This window comes from Cololabis saira, chromosome 14 (assembly GCF_033807715.1).
Source record: "Cololabis saira isolate AMF1-May2022 chromosome 14, fColSai1.1, whole genome shotgun sequence".
Classification (NCBI taxonomy): Eukaryota; Metazoa; Chordata; class Actinopteri; order Beloniformes; family Belonidae; genus Cololabis; species Cololabis saira.
The window spans coordinates 15,753,892-15,775,916 of NC_084600.1; the positions used below are offsets into that span (position 1 = coordinate 15,753,892).

At 41.2% G+C, this 22,025-nt stretch overlaps 2 protein-coding genes across 4 annotated transcripts in view; both read right to left on the reverse strand.

Annotated features, from left to right (window-relative positions):
* Positions 1–125: 125 nt before the first annotated feature.
* Positions 126–773, reverse strand: LOC133460302 (histone H2AX). Its single transcript, XM_061740916.1, has one exon. It carries the CDS (start codon positions 670–672, stop codon positions 244–246), a length of 429 nt encoding a protein of 142 aa, XP_061596900.1. The 5' UTR covers positions 673–773; the 3' UTR covers positions 126–243.
* A 1,812-nt stretch (positions 774–2,585) lies between these two features.
* Positions 2,586–22,025, reverse strand: part of c2cd2l (c2cd2 like) — a 39,619-nt gene continuing 20,179 nt past the window's right edge. Inside the window, exons 4-15 of one of the 3 annotated variants that reach the window (XM_061739920.1) lie at positions 20,088–20,207; positions 18,982–19,092; positions 18,404–18,517; positions 16,140–16,239; positions 15,922–16,054; positions 13,901–13,965; positions 13,551–13,672; positions 10,522–10,693; positions 10,351–10,443; positions 9,961–10,055; positions 6,776–6,989; positions 2,586–4,665 (exon numbers count right to left, since the gene is read on the reverse strand). In XM_061739920.1, coding sequence (XP_061595904.1) covers positions 4,412–4,665; positions 6,776–6,989; positions 9,961–10,055; positions 10,351–10,443; positions 10,522–10,693; positions 13,551–13,672; positions 13,901–13,965; positions 15,922–16,054; positions 16,140–16,239; positions 18,404–18,517; positions 18,982–19,092; positions 20,088–20,207 — 1,593 coding nt within the window. In that variant the 3' untranslated portion in view covers positions 2,586–4,411. Of the gene's footprint in view, positions 4,666–6,775; positions 6,990–9,960; positions 10,095–10,350; positions 10,444–10,521; positions 10,694–13,550; positions 13,673–13,900; positions 13,966–15,921; positions 16,055–16,139; positions 16,240–18,403; positions 18,518–18,981; positions 19,093–20,087; positions 20,208–22,025 lie in introns of all 3 variants that reach the window. The other 2 variants (XM_061739919.1, XM_061739921.1) reach the window with 2 other exon arrangements.

Here is a 22,025-nt window from a genome sequence, read left to right on the forward strand (position 1 = left end):
TTTACTGTTTGCTGCATAAAAGCTGCAGACTCACGGTGCCTGAACTGATGACCTGCTGGCTGCAGCAACACCTTAATGCTGAACAAACCTCGTGTTCACCTTCATGCAGTTAACGAGACGACGTGTACAAAAACCTGCGTTTATTAAATAAAAACATTTCACAAGCAAAAGACAGGAAAGTTGCTCTCAGGAGGGGGGGGTGGCCCTTAAAAGGGCCGTTGTGGTGTGAGTCTGCAGCCGGAGCTAGTACTCCTGCGACTGCGAGGAGGCCTTCTTGGACGCCTTGCCGGCGCCGGGCGCCGCCTGGCCGGTCTTCTTGGGCAGCAGCACGGCCTGGATGTTGGGCAGCACTCCCCCCTGGGCGATGGTGACGCCTCCCAGCAGCTTGTTCAGCTCCTCGTCGTTGCGGACAGCCAGCTGCAGGTGACGGGGGATGATGCGGGTCTTCTTGTTGTCCCTGGCCGCGTTTCCGGCCAGCTCCAGGATCTCAGCGGTCAGGTACTCCAGCACGGCCGCCAGGTACACCGGGGCTCCGGCTCCGACGCGCTCCGCGTAGTTGCCCTTGCGCAGCAGCCTGTGGACGCGGCCCACGGGGAACTGCAGCCCGGCACGGGAGGAGCGGGTCTTCGCCTTGGCGCGGACCTTGGCGCCGGTTTTTCCTCTTCCAGACATGGTGGGGTTCGTTGAAGAAGAAGCGTGTGCGTTACGGACGTCGGCTGAAGTCAGATAGTTGCAAGCTTCGTGAGGGGGAAACCGGATGGTGCGACCTGGATATAAACCGCCGCGTCCGCCCCGCCCTCCGCGCTGATTGGACGTTGGCTCGCCACCCGCTGCTCTGATTGGTTGTCAGAGGTCAAAGGGAAGCCGAGCCGAGCCGCTATTGGTTGGGGCGTTCTCGCCTTTAACCAATCACGGAGGCGTCTGGGGAATAGGCGCCGACTATTGGTCAGTCTTTTCCCTGATTGACGGGAGTGGGCGTGGCTTCCTGTCAGTGGCGGACGGAGGACCAATCACCGATCTTCCCTCCAGCTTTAAATTTTTGGCGCCCTGGACATTTCTAAGGCGAAGTAAAGTCAATTTAATGGTGACTTTATGATACAAAATTGTCACGTGGACAGTATTTTTATGACAGGATGCTTCGAGTCATTGAACAGTACCTCTGTTGTCTATATCAGATTATCTACAGACGTGAATGTGTTAATTTTAGTTAATATTTAGACTGTATTATACTGTACTATACATTCCTAATAATCCGGGTGTAACTAAATCTACACAAAAAAAAATTATACATATAAAACAGAATTTTAAACTATCAATATTCTTCTTTCCATTGTGTTAATAAATGGAAAAGAGTCTAAATTGTAATTGTAAATCATGTTTTATCAGTAACTGCCTTTTGGTACACCTCTTATATTGATGGGGTTAAAAAAAAGAAAATTAAGTTTGGATATAGTCAATTAAACAGCTGTATATTATCTCACATGAACACAAGCAAGCCTTGATGTATGCAGAGTAGATTTAACATGCTGGTAACTTTGTAAAGACACTAATGTCTATTTTATGGTGTCTTACGGACAGAGAACCAGCTTTGGGGTTTAAAATGAAAGCGTCTAATTTTTACAGCCAACACATTTCACATGTGCTTTTAACAAAAGAAAGTCTCAAAGTTACAGTCCCTATGTCTCATGTTGATAAAAGTAGAAATTTGAACAGACTTTCTCTTGTAGTGCAAAGGTTTAGTGAGGTACAATAAAAGAATAATACTACAATAAATGTGCAATAAAAGCATGTCACAGAACTGAGCTCAAGAGGTCAGGGGTCACTTAGAAAACGTGTGAACGGGCCGTCAGCCAACAACTGTGCACCGTTGATGAGTTCTGCAAGACGTCACAAAACTCCTGTTGAGGCAGACAAAGGTTTTCTGATGGCCTACATGCCTTACTTCAGGTTGAAAAGAGACTAATCGATACCCCTCACCCACTCTCTCAGCCCCCGCCGCCCCCTGGTGAAACTAAAGGTACATTCCCACATACCAGAGGAGGAAGTGTGAAATGGCTCGGAGGCTGTTAAGCCCAGGATCACCCCGGCCTCACCCAAATGTGTGACTCCTTACTGCATACTCTGCATTATTAATATTGTTTGTGCATTATGTAAATTCAGAGGAAGAAAATATAGTCTGTGTTGCCTATTTGAGTTGATTTGAATGTTGTTCTTGTAACCAGAAATAAAATATGAACAACTGGAAGTGCGACGCTCCCCAGCGTCTGAAAAAATTAACTGCAAATTGATCTTAAATTCAATTAAGCTGACCCCTGATAGATAGATAGATAGATAGATAGATAGATAGATAGATAGATAGATAGATAGATAGATAGATAGATAGATAGATAGATAGATAGATAGATAGATAGATAGATAGATAGATAGATAGATAGATAGATAGATAGATAGATAGATAGATAGATAGATAATCCTGAAGGAAACTTGCATTTGTGTCATAAAACCCTGATGTGGCAAAAAATAAAAAATTCCCTTCTTACATATTTATCTTAAAAATGATCTTCAGTCAGGTTATTCAACAAAAGGATGGTTGAAAAATAATTTATTTGCAATAAATTACATTTTTAAAATAGAACAGAAGTCATCAATATCTTACATTTTGCAGCCACTGAAATGAAAATAAATTCACACTTCAACCACATCAGTTCTTTCAGTGCGCCTTCAGACGAAGCGGTGGCTTTGTTCTTTACTTCAGCAACTTGGATTTAGTGCAGTTTTGTAAAACATCTCATTAGGACGTGCAGGGACTCGACCTCTCATCCCTTTTTAATCAAATCAAACCCTTTGATCGGTGACAGAGAAAAACCCCGGAGATGAAATCATTCCAATCGGTTGTTCTGGGGGCCCAACATTATTGCTGACAGTTGAAAATATTTTCACATCCTCAGAAAAAAACCAAATGGCCCAATAACATGTGTATAGCTTCACATGTGAGCCTTTGAAGGGCACTTCCATGTGATTTCTATTTAAGTCACACATCATTATTCTGGATTTAACACCTTCTCCTCTCGCTGCGTCCAGTAACCTCAACTTGTGCTGACGAAGCATCTCAGAAAGCAACATAAAGGGATTTTAACATTTACCTTGAAATATCTCATAAACACATATGGACTTTATTTTTGGCACCGCTAACAGAAATTACAACAGGATCTGGGGGGCAGCTGCTGTAATCACTGTGCTTTGGTGAAGTTCAGAGTGAGAATGGTATTTTATGATTGTTGCGTCTCGTTCTACTTAATTATTTCTAAATAAGCTGAAAGCACAAGCCTTCACATGTAAACTTTAAAAGCAGCGAGGGTTACTGGACGAGCAGACGGGAGGTCAGCATCTACCCTCGTATCAAACTCCGGGGTTGATGGGAAACGTTGGCGCATCCCTTTGCATCGCAGCCCCGACCAAGCCCTGCGTCCTCCACGCTCTCTACGCTCAAATGAGACTTATTGCAAAAGACTTCATAATAAAGCTCCTAAACGTAAACGCAAGCCAGGCTTTGCTACGTTTACAACATCAGTTTCCAGCGATTCCCGTAAAAACAATGTTCTTTGTGAGGCGTTAAACACGAAATATCCAGCTATTACAATAACGAAGCGGAACCACGCTCAGCCGGCGCCACGGCGGCGCCTGGTCACCAACTTTTTGATTGGAGAGACTTTCAGATTTTGTTTTCTTTCTTGACTTTAAACTAATTTCCCAACATTAAAAGTCTGCAAGCAAACATAACTTATAATTCATAGGAATGTGACTTCATAACACAAAATCACAATAAATATATAGATTTTTATATCTGATAAAAGATGAAGCAACATCCTAAAAACAATTCATGAGCAGTGATGAATGCACAGTATGGCCCGACGGAGACGTCTCTTTAACTTATGTTTAAAATCACATTTGCATAATAAAAAGAAAGAGGATGACGATATCTTGATTTTACAGTGTAATTCAACTGGGATGATTGCATTTGGCGAAAAGAGAAAATAAATAGCACATTTCATTAGTTTCACGTAATAATAAATTATCTTTTTACAATAAAGAATTTTACAACTTACCATTAAAAAAGAAAAAACAGTTCAAAGTGTGCAACCGGTAATATCACCTCGTCATTTCACCTCATTAAGTAGTTTAAGAGCATTTCCACCACCAAAGTTTCATCGTAGTGTTTCCTTTCTTCTCACTAAGCAGCACTTTTTTCTTCTCAAAGAAAATAGATTTCATCATCTTGTTTCAGGTTGGGTCCTGAAGGTGCGTGAGGTTCATCCTCCCTTTGTAGGGGTAAGAGTTACTGCCCTCCCCGGGCGTTCAGCTCCTCACATCTGGTGGCTGCATTGACAGCGATGACGGACTCGAGAGGGGATCAGTTATCCACCGAGCTCGATCCACCGTTGCTGGCGGGAGCTTTGGCTTTCGACTTACCGGAGGAGCGGAAGGAGAAGCGCTTGATGAGCCGCCGGGAGAAGCTGCCGGACTTCTTGCGGCTGCTGGACGCAGCTTCTGCGGCAAAGTTGCTGTCCATGTTGGAGATGTTTTCGTGGGACTGGCTGAGGCAGGGCTCCTTCTCTCGATGTCTGCGGCGGAACAGCAGCTTTGTGCCGCTCTGCAGGAAGCTCACTGCAGGAAACAAGACGGTACACAGTCAGGAGAGAGGTCATCCATCCCTGGATTTGAACATGCTGCCATACGTTTCTTCTCCCAAGCTGTTGCTCTGATGAACTCTAAACACTGATAGGGCCTGATTTACTAAAGGTTTGCGTGCGTAAAAACGTGTGCAAACTTGACATCACCCGCAAACCAAAGTGCAAGCTGATCTACTAACAGCGTGCAAAGAGGACTGCGCCTCTCAAATGAGCAAAATAGCACACGCTGTTCATTTAGTAAAGAAAGCGCTAAATACTGGGAGGGGAAAATGCAAATAGGTTCATTTACCACACACAATGAGATTTACGAAGCCCGAAAGTAATTGCGGGGATTGTGATTGCGTCTGTATTTAATACGTTCGAAAGGAAGGTGCTAATCTGCCCAGCATTACGCACCGATGGCTGCTGTTATTGTGGTGTTGTGCCGTATTCAGCACCCCTGCCGTGAAAAGCACCCCCTCATATACACTCACACAAACACATACTTAGGAGTTTATATTATATATATTTAAAAATATTATGGAAGACAACACAGTAAGCAGGCTATTAATTAATGACATCAATAACCATTTACCCGATTTTTGTTATCTGTGACTGTGATTGTGGGAAAGTATGACTATTGTGGAATCCATGAGCGCATTTAAACATGAATCATTAACACAAAACTGGACGCTAAACAGAACGTGACACGGAATGAGAATATAATTTTTGTCATTGTGTGTACGTTGTCATTTGGAGTAAATTGAACATGAGCATTTAGTCCTTTTTGACATTTACTCGTGAATAAGAGATCTGTGGGTATATGTCGACGAGGGGGTGCTTTTCACGGCAGGGGTGCTGAATACGGCACAACACTTTTGGTAATGTTTAAATTTCTTTGCTGTAGTTCATGAATGTGTTTATTTGCCTCTTCCACTAATATTTTTAACTCCACCGCGTCAAATTTCATTTTGCGCTTGCAACTATCCTGCTTTCCATCCAGACTCTCCATGGCGCAAACAGACACGCAACACCTCATTTAAATACTGAGGTTTGCACCCGTTATCAATTGCGCACGCATTCTTAGTTGATCACCCGCAAAACACACAACAACAGCACGTGCAAACTTTTTCAGTGCACACGCAATTTAGTACCGTACTCTTTATTTAGGATCTTAGTAAATCAGGCCCATAGAGTCTCAAAGTAATCAACCACTGTGCAACAATTACACAAAATTGCACTAAACAAACAACAAAACAGTTAAAAACAAACGAGAAATATAGATCCCAAACAAAATCAGCAGTCAAAGCATCTACAGCCAGTTGTACTTGCTTCCAAGTCTTTCAGAACAACCTTAAAAGCATCAAGTGACACCAGATTATTCAATTTTAAGATTTTCTCCAACTCATTCCAAGCAGAGGGGGCAGCAGAGCTGAAAGCCCTACTACCTTGTCCAGTGCGGACCCTTGGTACAGTCAATAAAAATAAGTCCTGTGACCAAAGATTCTGACTCCCAGTGCTTTTATGAGAGAGATACCTCCCCAAATAAGCTGGAAGCAGGCCAAGAATGGCCTTATAAACAAAGACATGCCACTGATAAAGTCTACGGGAGGCCAGAGCAGACCGTCTGACCCGGGTATACAAAGAACAGTGGTGAGTAAGAGATCTAATATTTGTGATAAATCTCAGTGCTCCAATAATAATAATAACCACCATCATGCTGTAACAATGCACCTTTCAATAACCATGTCTACCTCATACTGTTGCACCTTTCACTTTTTTTAATTGTATATGTTAATAAGAGCCATTTGTCTATTACTGTTTGCTGCTATTAAATCTGGGTTTAGTGAGCGAAATAACTGGCATCAAATTCCCTGCCTGGCGTGTTCAAACTTGGCCAATAAAGCTGATTCTGATTCTGTTACGGCCACCAGGGGGCGGTACTGGCACAGTCATTACCTCATGACATTCACAGTTAAAACAAAGCAATGAGATGGCAAAATGACATCCAAGTGGACAAAATCAGTTTGCAAATGCAACATCTGATGGCAGCTGAAGCTCCACCTCCGACCGCAGCAGCCAGGAAGCTGCGAGCATCACATCACCTTTATGATCCTTGAGGCTGCGGGTTTCCAAGGCACCGGCGGAGCCGGTATCTGAGTCCACGTCGTCCACGGAGGGGCGCTCCGACACGTCGGAGGGTGTGGTCTCATCGGGGTCCTGGGGGTGCCCTGCCCTGCAGTGGTTGCCGTGCATGGCCGCGTCCATGGCGGCCGCGTAGCCGCTTGAGATCGCACAGTCGTCCTCTGCGAGGGGAACCTGGGGAGAATCAAAGCGAGGCGGTCGGTTTGGCTTCAAAGTGACATGACTTGAGGTTTCAAAGGAATTTTACATCAAGTAAACTGACTTCCCTGAATAGGCTCCTACAGAATCAGGTCAGAAGACTCTCTAAAGGCTGTGACTGAACTAAATTTAGATCCTTTTCATGTCACTGTGTGTTTTGCAGCCCTAGTAGTGCTTAAAGGCTCTCTGCTGATAGATATTTGCCGTTGAGAGACTATTTTACAAAAGAGATAAGACCAAGCAAATCTACAAATGAGGTGATTGGAGTTATTATGAAATAACAGAAAGGGTCTCGGTCTATTTCTGCTTTTAATCAGGCTTTGACTGAGAGCAGGAGACAATCAACGCTTTATATAAAAGCAAAATGGGAAGCAGAGCTAAAAATTACAAATACAAGAAGAGCAGTGGTATCATATGTGTGAGACGCAATGCTGGAAAAACCTTACTTACATCATAACACCAAAGATAAAATTCAAGCAACTAGCTAGACAACAGGGCTGTTGGAGACTGTGTGGGAGTGTGGAGGCAGATCATACACACATCTTCTGGAAATGTACGAAGATGAGTTTGTATTGGCAAAATGTTAACTCAGTCCCTAAAAATGTTATGGCGTATGAAAAACCAAACACTTGTCCAGTGATGTATCTTGTTACAAAGTTATAATGAAAAAAGTTATAATGAAAAAAGACTTGCAGCAAGCAAGAAAGCCATAACAAGGAACTAGCTCAATGTGAAGGCTCCAAGGCAGGAGCAGTGGTTGGACATGTCAAGGAAATCCATGCCATGGAAAAAATGACATTCATACTGAGAATGAAAGAGAACGTATCTGACGAAAATTGGGAAAAATGAAACGCTTATGAGATAACATAACACAGACTGAACGGATGCTACATGGAACAGTGAACTGAACAGTTTCATCTCCAGACTGTCTTAGTGTTATTATTCTTACATGTCATTTGTTTTCAGTATAGTTTTTGTCTATAAATATGTGAAAACTCAATAAAAATGTAAGTTACACAAAAAAAGGCTCTCTGATGGAGTGGGGAAAGGAAATACCGTATTTTCTGGACTATAAGTCGTGTTTTTTTTCATAGTTTGGCCGTGGGTGCGACTTATACTCTGGAGAGACTTATGTGTGAAATTATTAACACATTATTACCGGTATATCATTTCACGTGTTATTTTCACACTAAACCACAAGAGGACGAACTGCAACTGATGATGAGTCTGACGTTAGCGACGTAGAAGAGGAAGCGCCGCATCTTCTACCTCCGGAGTTAGCAGAGTTGTTTAAAAGTGACACAGACGATGAAGATTTCAATGGATTTTAGTTATTTGGAGAGACACGGATAGTTTGGTAACTTCTTAGGATTTTATTTATGTTATAGTTATCTGAATAACTCTTAATATGTTATGTTAACATACCAGGCACGTTCTCAGTCGTGTCATGTAACGTAACCATACCGTACAATTATTCAGCCTGTTGTTGCCTCTATTTTATTTTTATTTTAAATTGCCTTTTCAAGATGACATGTCTGTTCTTGGTGTTGGATCTTATAAAATAAATTTACCCCAAAAATGCGACTTATATATGTTTTTTCCTTCTTAATTATGCATTTTATGGCTGGTGCGACTTATAGTCCGGAGCGACTTAGGCCCCGTTTCCACGTAGCAAAAAACGGTGGTCTTTTCCTGCGTTTTGGCCGTTCGTTTACACGAAAACGAAGCTCAAAGTCACCAAAAACGACCATTTCTGAAAACTCTGGCCAAAGTGGAGATTTGCAAAAACTCCGTCTTCACGTTTGCTTTTAAACAGAGGGAAACGGACATTTAGGCTTCAGAACGTCACATTATGCGATAGAAACGTCACCAGCGTCATGTGTGCGACCTGTGTTTACAATTTGTTTGGCCACTGTAGTTACTTGTGTCATTTGTTGATGTTTTTTTCCAGGATTCCAATTGGCTAGCATGACTTTACGCTTCTCGTTACACTGCCCCCTGTAGGTTTGGCTGCTCTTAGCACCTTAACAGCGTATTTATGTGGGCTCGTGTAAATGAAGACATTTTGAAAACGATCTGATGTAAATGATGGTATTTTTCAAAATGTAGAGAGGGAAATATCAGTTTCTGTAAAATATCCGGCTATGTGTAAACGTGGCCTTATAGTTCAGAAAATACGGTATAGAGGGGTTTGCATTGACGTCACTTCCCCACAGGACCACGCCCCCTTACTCACACTTAGTGGCAAAACATCAGCAAAAATGGCTGCAACTTGTGGAGAAGACGGGATAACAGCAGATTATGGGCTTAAATTAAAGGCAGTTGGACTTGACAGTGACCCGTACAGTTACCTGAAGAACCAGTGGTCCATGGACATTAATATTTAGCCACAAATCCAGTTTCCTGATATTTATATGTACTTAATTTCTATGCCTGGGAAATACACGAAGCAAAGCTTGAAGGCATACAAAAGTTTTGACACTTGGTCCTACTTCAAGGCAGGATTTGTTGGCGAAATTAAAGTGATGAGGACACCGAACTTTATGATTTGACCGTTTAACGTTAGCTACCCAAAAATCCAACATTACTTGACACAAAATGGGAACCGCAAATCTACGTTTCTGTGCCTGGAATCCAGTTGTTTCTGTGAATTGCAGCGATCCATTTGTCTCTCTTAAGCTTATTTTTTGGCAGTCTGTAAAACGATAACTCCGATTTCTTGCTAAATCTATGAGTACAGTCGATCGCACAACAGCTCTTTCCCATTTTAGATGTTTTCAAGTTGCTCAAACTGAAAGTTTACTCTGCCACCCAGTCTTTCTGCCACTCAGTCTTTCTGCCACTCAGTGGGCGTAACCCGCCATGAAGTTGCATCTGTGACATCATGCGTATTCCCTATAATCATTTCTGTGGGGCGGGGCTACACAGGTACGGCTCCTCCTCTCACCTTGGCCACGCCGGAGATGATCAGCGTGCTCCTCTTCGTGGGCGTCTTGCGCGCTGCCTTGGACGCGGACTCGGTCAGCTGCCGGATGGCCGTCTCTGCAACAGGATCCAGGCCATTAGAGAGGCGACTGCTTTCTGAGCAACGAGAGACACGAATGTCAAGATCAGCGCGTCTGACCGAACTCCCAATCACAAACACACGCAGCACATCCACTGAACTGGCGATTATAGTGATGCACGTCCTGCGTTTGTCCTTTTTAAAGGTTTCTGACGAGGAGTGGCAGCCAGAGTACGATCTGGACAACAAAAACAAATCCTTCCTGGATCTCGTTACTAATCCCACTTCAGCCACATTTATGTAAAACGGCGTGTGGCCTTGTCTGCTACTCACTGCTCGGGTTGGGGCTCCCTCTCCCGTCCGACGGGGCGGCGGACGTCTTCTCCAGCAGCTCCACCTTGGACGGGGAGCGTAGCGGCGAATCCCCTGAAAGACATGGCAGCCGTCTCAAGTCCTCGCTCAGACGACGCCGGCGTTCGTCTCCCGCCGCGGCCCGGGACTCACCTGGGCTGCGGTCGAGCTTCAGCCGAGACTGGACGGTCGTGACCGTGGTGACGATGGTTCCATCCGGCATCACGGTCCGGTCCACGTCCACCTTCTTGCTGGGGGTGAGAGAGGAGCGGAGCGGCAGAGCATTGTGGGGGCCGCGAGGCTCCTCGGTTTCTGTGAAGTGCAGCTGAAGAAGGGAAAGCAGCAATAAGAACTGTCGCCCTGGAAAAAAAACTAAGCTACTTTTACATTTAGTGAAGCAAAAAAACGATGAAAGGTGGAGGAAACTTCATGAAACAGAGCGCAGGACCCCCTTAGGTGACTGCTCATGATGTTAGAAGAGTACAACATCAAATTATGCCACATTTGCAGGTTGATGCACAGAAAAAGTAAGAAAGTAAGTAAAATGTATTTATATAGTAGCACCTTTCACAAGGTGATTCACAAAAATAAAACAATAATACGAATAAAACACTAAAAATAAAACATAGAAATACAATAAAAACAGGACAATACAGATAGAGAACTCCTAGAATAAAAGTACATTAAATCAACATCCTAAAGGTCCTAAAACAACTGTCCCACTACTGATGTTTAAAATCTCGGAGAAACAGGAGGGTTTTAAGTTTGTTCTTAAAAGCATCGATGTCCAGTAGGGCTGTTCGATTAATCAATTTTAAATCGTAATCGCGATTATGTAATTAGAACGATGTTAAAACGTGAAAATCGTTTTGTTTTTTTTTTGTTTTTTTAACCTTGTCTGCACACATATTAATGATTGATACCATATTAATGATTGATGGAAATACCTCTCAATACCTGCGACAAGTGCCCCATCGGAGAGGCTCTTTAGTGTAGGAGGGGGCGTTGTAACATGCCACCGGGCATCCCTTAAGCCAGATGCGGTAGACCGGCTCGTGTTCCTTGCAAAAAACTTGCAAATGTGAATAGCAAATGTAATGACTGACATTACACACCTCTACCTCCTTCATGGGTTGATTATTATTTAGCATGCAAAGACCCAGTTTAGTTTAATTAGAAAATGTCTTGTTTTATTTAATTGGAAATATAACTTACTGTATGTTTGCAAGTGCTGATTTGCTGATTTTTTTTCAGAGATAAAACTTTATATTTTATTTTTTTTTAAACTTTTTTTCAACTTATTTTGAGTTTTGCACTTTATTCATTCATTTTTGGTTTAATAAGAGCAAAGTTTGCACTTAAAGCCCAATGGGGCAAATGTTCAATAAAAAAACAGCATATTTGAAATCATTTCTTTGCCTTTTGTCAATTCACAAAATAATCGTAATCGTAATCAAAAATCGGATTTTGAGAGAAAAAAATCGAGATTTTATTTTTGGGCAAAATCGAACAGCCCTAATGTCCAGAGAACGTAGAGACAGCAGAAGATCGGCCCAGAGCCTCGGTGTGTTCTCCTCGCGTCTTAAAGTGGGTAGGAGGAACCGAGAGCAGGCTCTGGTCACATGACCTCAGCCTCCGAGATGGAGTGTAGGGCGTAGTAGGTCCTGGATGTAGGAGGGGCCGGACCATGCAGAGCTCTGAATGTCAGCACCAGGATTTTAAAGGTAAAACCAAAAGGGACGGGGAGCCAGTGAAGCTGTGAGGCTTCTATCAGAGCAAGTCAGTTAGTTAGACCGTCGTGAGACAGGTTAGTTTTAACCTACTGATGATGAAAAGACCACGAGGAATTGTAAATGAAATATATATTATGGAAAGAATAACCTTCTCCTTGAACCTGGATATGGATCCATGTACTACTTACTGGTGTCAGTGGTCATCTGGGTGAGGAAGAGGGTGTGGAGGTGTGTGTACATCTTTGTGAGAATATGGAGGTAGATGTTTATGAAGATTAACAGTTGTACAGGTTCTTCACATCCCTCTGTGTCGGTATAAATGTACGTGTAATTGATAGCCTGGGATTTATGTTTGTGACTTTTGATGGGGATGCACTTCCAATGTTTGCCATGTGGCTTTCTTTTTGCTGTTGACAGAGGTGTCAAGTAACAAAGTACAAATACTTCGTTACCTTACTTGAGTAGAAATTTTGGTCATCTATACTTTACTGGAGTAATTATTTTTCAGACGACTTTTTACTTTTACTCCTTACATTTTCACGCAATTATCTGTACTTTTTACTCCTTACATTTTAAAAACAGCCTTGTTAATCTATTTCATTTCAGCCTTTAATAAAAACTATCCAGTTAAATTGCTCCATCCGGATAGAGTGAATTTGGTTGTGGTTGTTTCAGATGTTCTTGTCCAGTTTTGTTCTTACATCCGTTCCCTCAGATTCCTGCAACTAAACTTGGATGTACATTCCAATAAAGGTTAGGATAAATGATAACATGCCTCTGAAGTTTGACTTTTTGCACCATTACAATACTTATAGGCAACTAGTCATCATATCTCCTGCTCTCTGAAACACACGTTAATGCTCAATAGTACACATATATGATTCTTTAATATATTTGCATTATACTAAGATGCATTCATTTTCAATGTCTTTTGTCCTTAATGGCTTTTTTCCCCCTTACATTACTTTTACTTTTATACTTTAAGTAGTTTTGAAACAAGTACTTTTATACTTTTACTTGAGTAAAAAACTTGAGTTGATACTTCAACTTGTACAGGAGTATTTTTAAACTCTAGTATCTATACTTCTACCTGAGTAATGAATGTGAATACTTTTGACACCTCTGGCTGTTGATATCAGAGCGGCTCACTGACGTGACCTGTCGTTCCTATCTGTGCACATTTGTTATTTTTCTTTCTTTTGTTTTTCTTTTGATTTTATGTCACTGTTACATTTTTGTTGTAATGTCCTAAATATACAAATCTTTAAAAATAAAGTTTAAAACAAAGAAAAGACAACGATCTGCCCACTAAATGGATCAATGATGTTATATAATCGACTCCTGTATCGTCAACAGTCCCTCTGCTTTGCTTGCTTGATGTTAGACGTTAAACTAGAGTCAAAAGGACGAGAAAGGCTTTCAACAGAATCCTCTTGGGTCATCACTCACCTCGGCGGTGACGGTGGCGCTGGGCGCCAGTCCAGGACCGGGGCTGATGGACACTTTACGTGGTCCGGCTGGACTTTTATTTTGGAAGTTCAAGGAAATGGAGGCGTGTCCCGGAAGAAGTTCTGCCGCAAAAAGGAACGGGTCGTTATGTTAAACAATAAAATCAATGACCGTCAATCACATTCCAGCGGACAGGACTGCAGATGGATCCGAGCATCTCCTGACAGAAGCCATGACCGTGCGCCAGCAGTGCATTATGGGGGGGATTCTGCTGAGGCCGTCTAATCATTCCTGCTGATCAGGTCTGTGGACAGAAGCCAGCCGCTGATTGGTATTGAGCAATGGCTTACGTTCTCTGGCGCCGCTCCGCTCCTGAAGGCGTATCCTGAGCTCTTTGGTTTCCGGGCCGAGCTCCCTTCAACACAAAGAAAAACAGCCGGGTCAAAATTAAAGAAAAACCCTGCTGTACGAGGATTTCTGCTGCTTTAACAAATCACATGGCACAACGCAGCCTATTGATTAAACCAAAACTGCTGAGAGCAACAAAATCTAGCCTTGTGCAGACTGGTAGTCTGCTCAAAAAAGATTAACACTGACCTTAAAGATGTTTTTGTCTAATCGAATCGTAAGAAAGAATCATCCTTTATGCCTTAAAATCATTATACTTCCTTTGTTTCATAGTCCTTCGCATTCGAGACACCTGACATATGGTCTGACCCTTTTGCATGCAATTGTTTTATTACATCTACTGAAATCTGGATCATCTCTAAAGTCTTATTCTTGGTAACTTAGACACTCAGTTTCAGTCCAGTTATTCACCTAGTTGGAAAAGAACGCGTTAAAAAGCATTAAATGGGTTTTTCCACGACAGTCAGAAATCCAGGTTCAGATCTAAAGAAGAACTGGAGAACATTTGTCAACAGATTGTAGTGGAGAAACGTGGAGGAAACTTCAGGAAAAACAGAGCGCAGGACTCCTTCTAGGTCACTGCTGGTGATATTAGAACAGGACAACATTAAATTATGTCACTTTTGCAGGTTGATGCACGGGAAAAATATGACAATCTGCCAACTAAATGGATCAAATATGTAATAAAACGTTCTCCTGTTAAATTAGAGTTAAAAGGACGAGAAAGGCTTTTAACAGAACCGGATCCCGGGTCGTCACTCAACTTTTTGTTGACTCAAATCGTAAAAATGAATCACCCTTTATGCCTTAAAATTATTATGCTTCGTTTGTTTAATCTTTTTTCTGCATCGAGACGCCTCATGTATGTTCTGACCCGTTTACATGAAACTGTTTCATTGAATCTACTGAAATCTGTCTTATTCTTGGTAACAGTTATAAACCTAGTTGGAAAGAACGTGTTTAAGAGCATTTACTGGGTTTTTCACACAACAGCCAGAAATCCGGGTTCAGATCTAAAGAAGAGCCAGAGAACAGTCGTTAACAGATTGCAGTAGAGAAACTGAAAAATAAATTATCCTTTATGCCTTAAAATCATTATGTTTCCTTTGTTTCATCGTAGGGCTGGGCGATATGGACCAAAAGTCATATCTCGATATTTTCTAGCTAAATGGCGATACTCGATATATCTCGATATTTTTTCTGTGACATAATTGGGGTTTCCCCCAAAGCATTATAGCATAGCATCTCTGTTAGCTTCATTTTTTTCTGAGGCAAACCCTTAAAAAAAACAGTCAGTTTTAATACAAAGCCTCGTGCCAAATGTCACACAGGTTCCTTTATTAACAGAGGTCTGCACAATATCAAAATGTATAAAACAAATGAAATAAAAATAAACTGCCTGCATATATAGAATAAAAATGCTTCTTGAATAAAATAAAACAAATATCCCTTTCCTGCATAACAATTAAATTAAAATACACTGTTCAATTAATACAATGTAGACAGTAACAGGCAGACTTTTCCACTGAGGTTGACAGTTGTGCAAATAACAAAACATTTGTGCAAATCTCAAATAAAACATTCAAGTCAATTTGTCACAAAATAAGCTATATCAAAATCATATCAAAAAAAAAAAAAATAAATAAATAAATAATTTTTTTTTTTTTTTAAATCGATATAAACGATATTGTCTCGTACCATATCGTGTTTGAAAATATATAATGATATATATATTAAAATCTCGATATATCGCCCAGCCCTATTTCATCGTCATTCTGCATCAAGACGCCTGATGTTTGTTCTGGATCTTTTGCAAGCAACTGTTTAATTGAATCTACTGAAATCTGGATCATTTCTCAAGTCTTATTCTCTGTAACTCAGTTTCAGTCCAGTTATAAACCTAGTTGCGTCCAGATCTAAAGAAGAGCCGGAGAACATTCGTCAACAGATTGATGAACCTTACAGTGCAATATCTTCTCTCCATTCGAGAGCAGCGGCGGGGCTGCTGGGTGCTGGCAGGAAGCAGGTCTTCCTCTCCGCCGAGGGCCGGTCCAGGCTCAGGACGCAGCACAGCTCCCCCGATCTGGACCACTGGCCTGCAAACACAGCGGGATGCGGTGAGCGCTCAGCCCGCAGCAGACGGCCGGCCAGAGGTAATCCCACCCAGAGAGAGTTCCCCACCTTTGCTCAAGGTCACGCCGAGCTGTCGGACGAGGAGCCGCCTCACCAGGACGCTCTGGGACGGGGGGCTCGGTCCCACCGAGAGATGGTCTGCTGGGGACTGGAGAAGACAAGAGAGCACACCCGGTTTAATCCTCTTAAGATAATCATCTAGTTTTTTTTTTTTTTCAAGTTCAACACATATTTTTTTTTTATTATTTCTTATATATATATATATATATATATATATATATATATATATATATATATATATATATATATATATATATATATATATATATTTTTTTTTTTTTTTTTTTCAAAAAAAAATTTATATATATATATACATATATATATATACATTTTTTTTTTCCTTTCCCTCCCCCCCCTTCCTTTTTCCCCTTTCTCTTTAAATATCTTTTTATTGTTTTATAGTAGGAGCCCCGACAGGGGAAAGGAAGAAAAAGAAGAAGAAGAAAAGAAAGAAGAAGAAAAAAGGGAAAAAAGGAAAAAAAGAAGGAAAAAAGGAGAAAAAGAGAAAAAAGGAAAAAAAGAAAGAAAAAAAAGAAAAAAAAAGAAGAAAAAAAAGAAAAAAAGGAAGAAAAAAATTGAAGAAAAAGAAAAAAAGAAAAAAAGAAAAAAAGAGAGAAAAAAAAAAAAAAAAAAAAAAAAAAAGATAATCATCTAGTAACAAACATAAGCAGCCGTTCACCTCCATTGACCTCAGACAGTTTGTGTTTCTGGCTTCAAGCAAAGAAACAAAAACACACATCAGGAAAAAAAAGACATTTACTTTGACATTCAAGTCTCTGCAGACGCCATGAACCAAAAATACTACCCTTCTTTTCTCTTAAATGTCACTTCCTTTTTTGAGCAGAGGATCGCAGCAAATGCTTGGGAACATTTTCAAAAAGCACAAAAACAGAAAAGAAAAAAAGAGCAGCCGGTATTTACATGCTTCTCCCTCTTTGGTAAGGATATCGCTAAACGATTAACGTGATCTGAAGGAATGTGTGGACCTGAGCTGAACAGCCGGGATTTCATATCCCTGATGTTGCTCTGCATCAGGAACCACCGTGCACGTGAGCGTGAACCACACGAGCAAGGCATTAGTGTGGGAACCTTGACTGAGCACTGAAACAGAGGCCCTGTGTCCACCCTGTCCAAAAGGCTGGGGGAGCTGAGACGGACCGTCCAGCAGCAGGAACGGTGATTGTGGTCGGAGGAATCCGGACTGAGATCAGGGGGAATCAGGGGGGAAAAGGTCAGCCGTTCTTCTGTGACGGCAGCAGTGATGCAGGAACATGCATTGAAACTTTAGAGCAGTATTTAGGCCTTTAAGACATCTTTTTCAGGGATGTTTGTGTATTTCTCAACAAGACTCCACATCCAGAGGAGCCAGTCGAGGTGGATGGATGGATGGATGGATGGATGGATGGATGGATGGATGGATGGATGGATGGATGGATGGATGGATGGATGGATGGATGGATGGATGGATGGATGGATGGATGGATGGATGGATGGATGGATGGATACGATTAATTGCTGGGAATCCACCCTGCAACACCTTTTAAGTGTTGTGAGAAAGAATGAAACTACTATTTTAAATAATTTATCAACAATCAATACTTCACTCTGTCAGAAACTAATTTTGCTTGCTGGCCTAACAGCAGCAAAAAAGATAATAGCAGTAAGATGGAAACCACCACACACACTTAACATCTCCCATTGGTATTTGACCTTCCTTGAAATTATCTACCTGGAAATATCTACAGCCCGAATCCATAATGCAAAACAACGAAATATTTTATTTTGGTTTATGGCAGCAGATAAAATTAAGTCCAAACTCAAAAGATGTATTTAAAATTGACATAGATTACCTTGTTGCAGCTATCCTTGTCCAGTTTTTGATATTATTATGTTTTGATTTTGTTTTATTTTGTCCTTTGTTTTATTATCTTTGTAGTATCTGTTTTTCTGCATTACCAATTTTTTTTTATTTTATTTTTTTTTCCTCTCCTTTTTAGGTCCAAGGGGTGGGTTTGGAAGGGGCTGAGAATGTGTTAATGCTTGTTTAAAATCATTGTGGATGCCACCTTTGATAAGAAAATCATGAAAAATAAATAAAAACATTTGATCACAAAAAAAGAAAGAATGAAACTACAAAAGTGTTCAAACCCGACCGTCCAGACTTCTTCTGGAATATGTTTGCAAGTGCCGGAGATTTATTTATTTACTAATCGACATTTCACAACGTTTCCTGGCTCGGGGTTGTTTCTCACCAGAGGACTGGACGCAGACATCCTGAGGTTGAGGACCATGGCCGGCTGAGCGCTGAAGAGAGTGTCCTCGATCATCCCTCTGATCATGTCCAGGTCGGCTTCGCCCTCGGTGCCCTAAGAGGTTCATAAATAAATACATAAATGAATAAATAAAACAGTTTTGTCTCTGGTGATGCACCAAAGTCCAGTGTGTGCTCAATAGAACTGCTGCTTTTGAGAAGTCCTCTTGTTTGATTGATTGATTGATTTATCTCACTTCACAAAGAAAAAGATCTAACTTTCCGTATTGGAAAGAACATAAAGCCACATATTCATTATCTTTTATTCACCGGATTGACTCCTTTAACAAACAAGGCTCACACCTACGCTTATGTACACAGGTTCAAGAGCTACATACTCTTCATGGCTCATGGTGAGTTAAATGGGTCGGAGAGCGACACGCAATGCAAACGCTGTTTCCCAGCTGAGATTCATGAAACAAATCTGGTAGAAATGAAGTTCGGAAGACCAGAATTTGCACGGCCCGGGCTCCATCTCTGAACAGAGCCTCCTTTGGTGTCGGTGTCAGATGTTCTCACCCGGCGCTGCAGCTTGCACGGGGACACGGTCAGACACACCGACGGCTGCTTGGAAAGAGTCCAGGACATCAGCAGACCCTCGCCCTCCACCTCCTCCAGACACACCACCACCTGAGGAGACGGACGGACGGGGTTACGGTTAGGCCTGTGTTGAAAAAATCGATTTCCCAATTCTAAATCGATTCTCATATTAATTCCTAAAAATCGATTCATATGTCTAAAGATCGATTTAAAAAAAAAAATGTTTTCATCATTACATTACAACTTTTGGTTATTTTTTTGTTTATCCCCAAAAAAGGAATGTTTTGTTGGACACGAGAATAACTGGTGCCATGTTTTTGCCTTTAAATATGTTTAAAGGTATGAAAACATTAAAGTGTTAGGTTATAATTGCATAAATTGTCTATATTTCATTACTTTATATACTGTCTTGAGGTTATATTTGCAAAAAATGCTAAAAACCAAATGCTCAAAAATTAAAAACCAAAATAGACCGAAAATGGAACAAATAAAAACGGAATGTGGGAAAAAATAAAACCGATTTCATCCGTCTGTTTGCTGCCCTGGATCTGTTTGATAATTCTGCCACATGATGTTTCTGAAAGCAGTTCTATCAGCATTCTGGGAGCTGATTGGTCCTTACAGCATCATTAGCTGCCAATACTTGCTGTTTAATCTCAATATAATACTAGTAGTAATATGTTGCATAACTACAGTCATATAATTCATGCAACAGCTCAAAAAACAGTTTTAATAACACTAACCCAAATTGATATCGGAATCGAACCGAATCGGATCGAATCAAATCTTGATAATCGATTCTGAATCTTAAGAATCGGAATCGAATCGATTCTTGACATTTGAATCGATCCCCAGCCCTAGTTACGGTATCTTGCTAGGATGCTTTTATTGCTTTATTTATATTTAAATAAAGATTCTTCCTCAACACAGTCTGAATCAGCAGTGTTTATCTCACTGAAAAACCTGCAACGACATTTCTTTTTTCTTGGGTTACACATTTGCGTAACAATGCAAATATGCCTCTGAGATTTCCATGCGACTCAGAGACCACGCTCTCCCGTGCACGAACGACACAAACCCAGTACCTCTGCCACCATGGGCGCGGTGGTGATCTGGTAGGTGTCCATGGAAACGGCGGCAGGCGACTGCTGAGTGACCGTCACGGGAAACGCCACCGTGTCCATCCATAACGCACAATGTAAAACCTGCAACACAACAGGAGGAGGACACTACTTAACATAATACGTTTTTTCTTTTCTTTCATATTTAATAACCAGGGTCCAACTGGAAAATAGGTTAAAAATAGGTATCTATGTTTACATTTTACATCTATGTATATGTTACGGTTAATGTAGAAAAACGGCTATTTTGCAAAATAGCCGGCTAATGTGCAAAATAACCGGCAGGGCGGCTAATGTAGAAAAAACTGCAAAACGGCTATTTTGCAAACTAGCCGGTGAATGTGTAAATTATAATAAAACACATCCGCACTCTCGCAGCCTGCCCTGCATAATTAATGCTGTGGATGTGTCAGACGCAACACTTTTTCGGGGAGTGTAACGTTAGGCTTCTTCAACAGCCATAAATAGCCTTGTCAACAACAAGCATGTGCAGCATATGGGCTTCTTCTATTGGCTGCTACGCACCAACTGCACTGATTGACGACTGTAAGTGACTGGTTTGAAGCGCAAATTTCAACCATTCAACTGAACTGTAGGCTATTCTGTAGTGTAGTAACTGGACTCTATCTACCAAATTAATTACGTTTGCTTACTTTGTTTTGGTTTAATCAATTTGTGCAAATGGAGGAGGAGGAGAGACCTCATCTCATCATGCGCTTCGGGTTTGCGCGATTCGGGTTTAGGAGCTTCACCTTCCATGAGAGAGACGCAACAACTGTTTGTCTGTTTTGGAGGTGCAAAGAGAAGGTGGGAATAGATCTTTCCTCACAAAGACTGTCACACTGGATATTTGTGAGTACATTTCCCAGACCTATAAGGCTGGTAGAGGTGTCCCCAAATTTAGAGCACACTCCACATTAGCCGGCTATTTTGCAAAATAGCCGTTTTTCTACATTAACCGTAACATACATGTTTCTGTAATTACTTCCACCTTCATCACAGTGAGTGGTGACTGTGATGAAGGCGGAAGTAATCGCCGAAGCATATCAGGTATTTAGAAACCTAAATATTCTTGTCCGACAAAAAGAATCAGCAAGTGAAATTGTAAAGCCATGGACAAAATGAACTTTTGGAAAAAATAGTATTGGGTTCAAGGGATAGGAGTTCATAAGCTTTTTACTTCTTCCTACTCCTTTTTCGAGCAGAACACATTTGCTATTATATTTATCAATTCTCGTCTACTTTGTTTACGATGGTACATTCATTATTTAGTGATTATTATTGTTGTTTTTTATTATTGATTCATTGTTCTGCTGTTTTATTCATTGTATTTATTCATTTTTTTGTGCTTATGTTAGAAATAAAAGATATCAAATCAAATCAAAACACACTCGGGTTGTATCACTTCTGACCACACGGGGGCGCAGAGATCGGATTTGTTGACACCAGTGCTAATGAGTGGGAATGGTCCGGCATACTGGCCCCAAGTAGTCAGAATTTCCTACGTGGCTTTAAAAGTCTGAACTGCTGATCTTAAATGGGACAGAATGACTCTTTTTTCTTCTTCTAAAAACTAAAATCAAGCGCATACGGACGTATAATCGACTAGTGACAGACAGCAGAGATGTTTCGGCTGCTGTTCCCTAACGGATTCATATTTTATCTAACAGGTTGAACAAATCTGGGTATTCTGTGCTCAAAACACCTGTATGTGTATTCTACACTGTTGTGTTTACTGACCTCTCAAAATAATCGGATTTCTCAGAGCTGAGCTCGAAATCCATTTACTGACCAGAAAAGAAGTCAAATCTGTACTGATATCGGTCGTCACTGGCGATGGCGACGACTTATTCAGTTTGGATGCAGCCTGGGATGAATGAATGAATGAATGACCTGGAAACC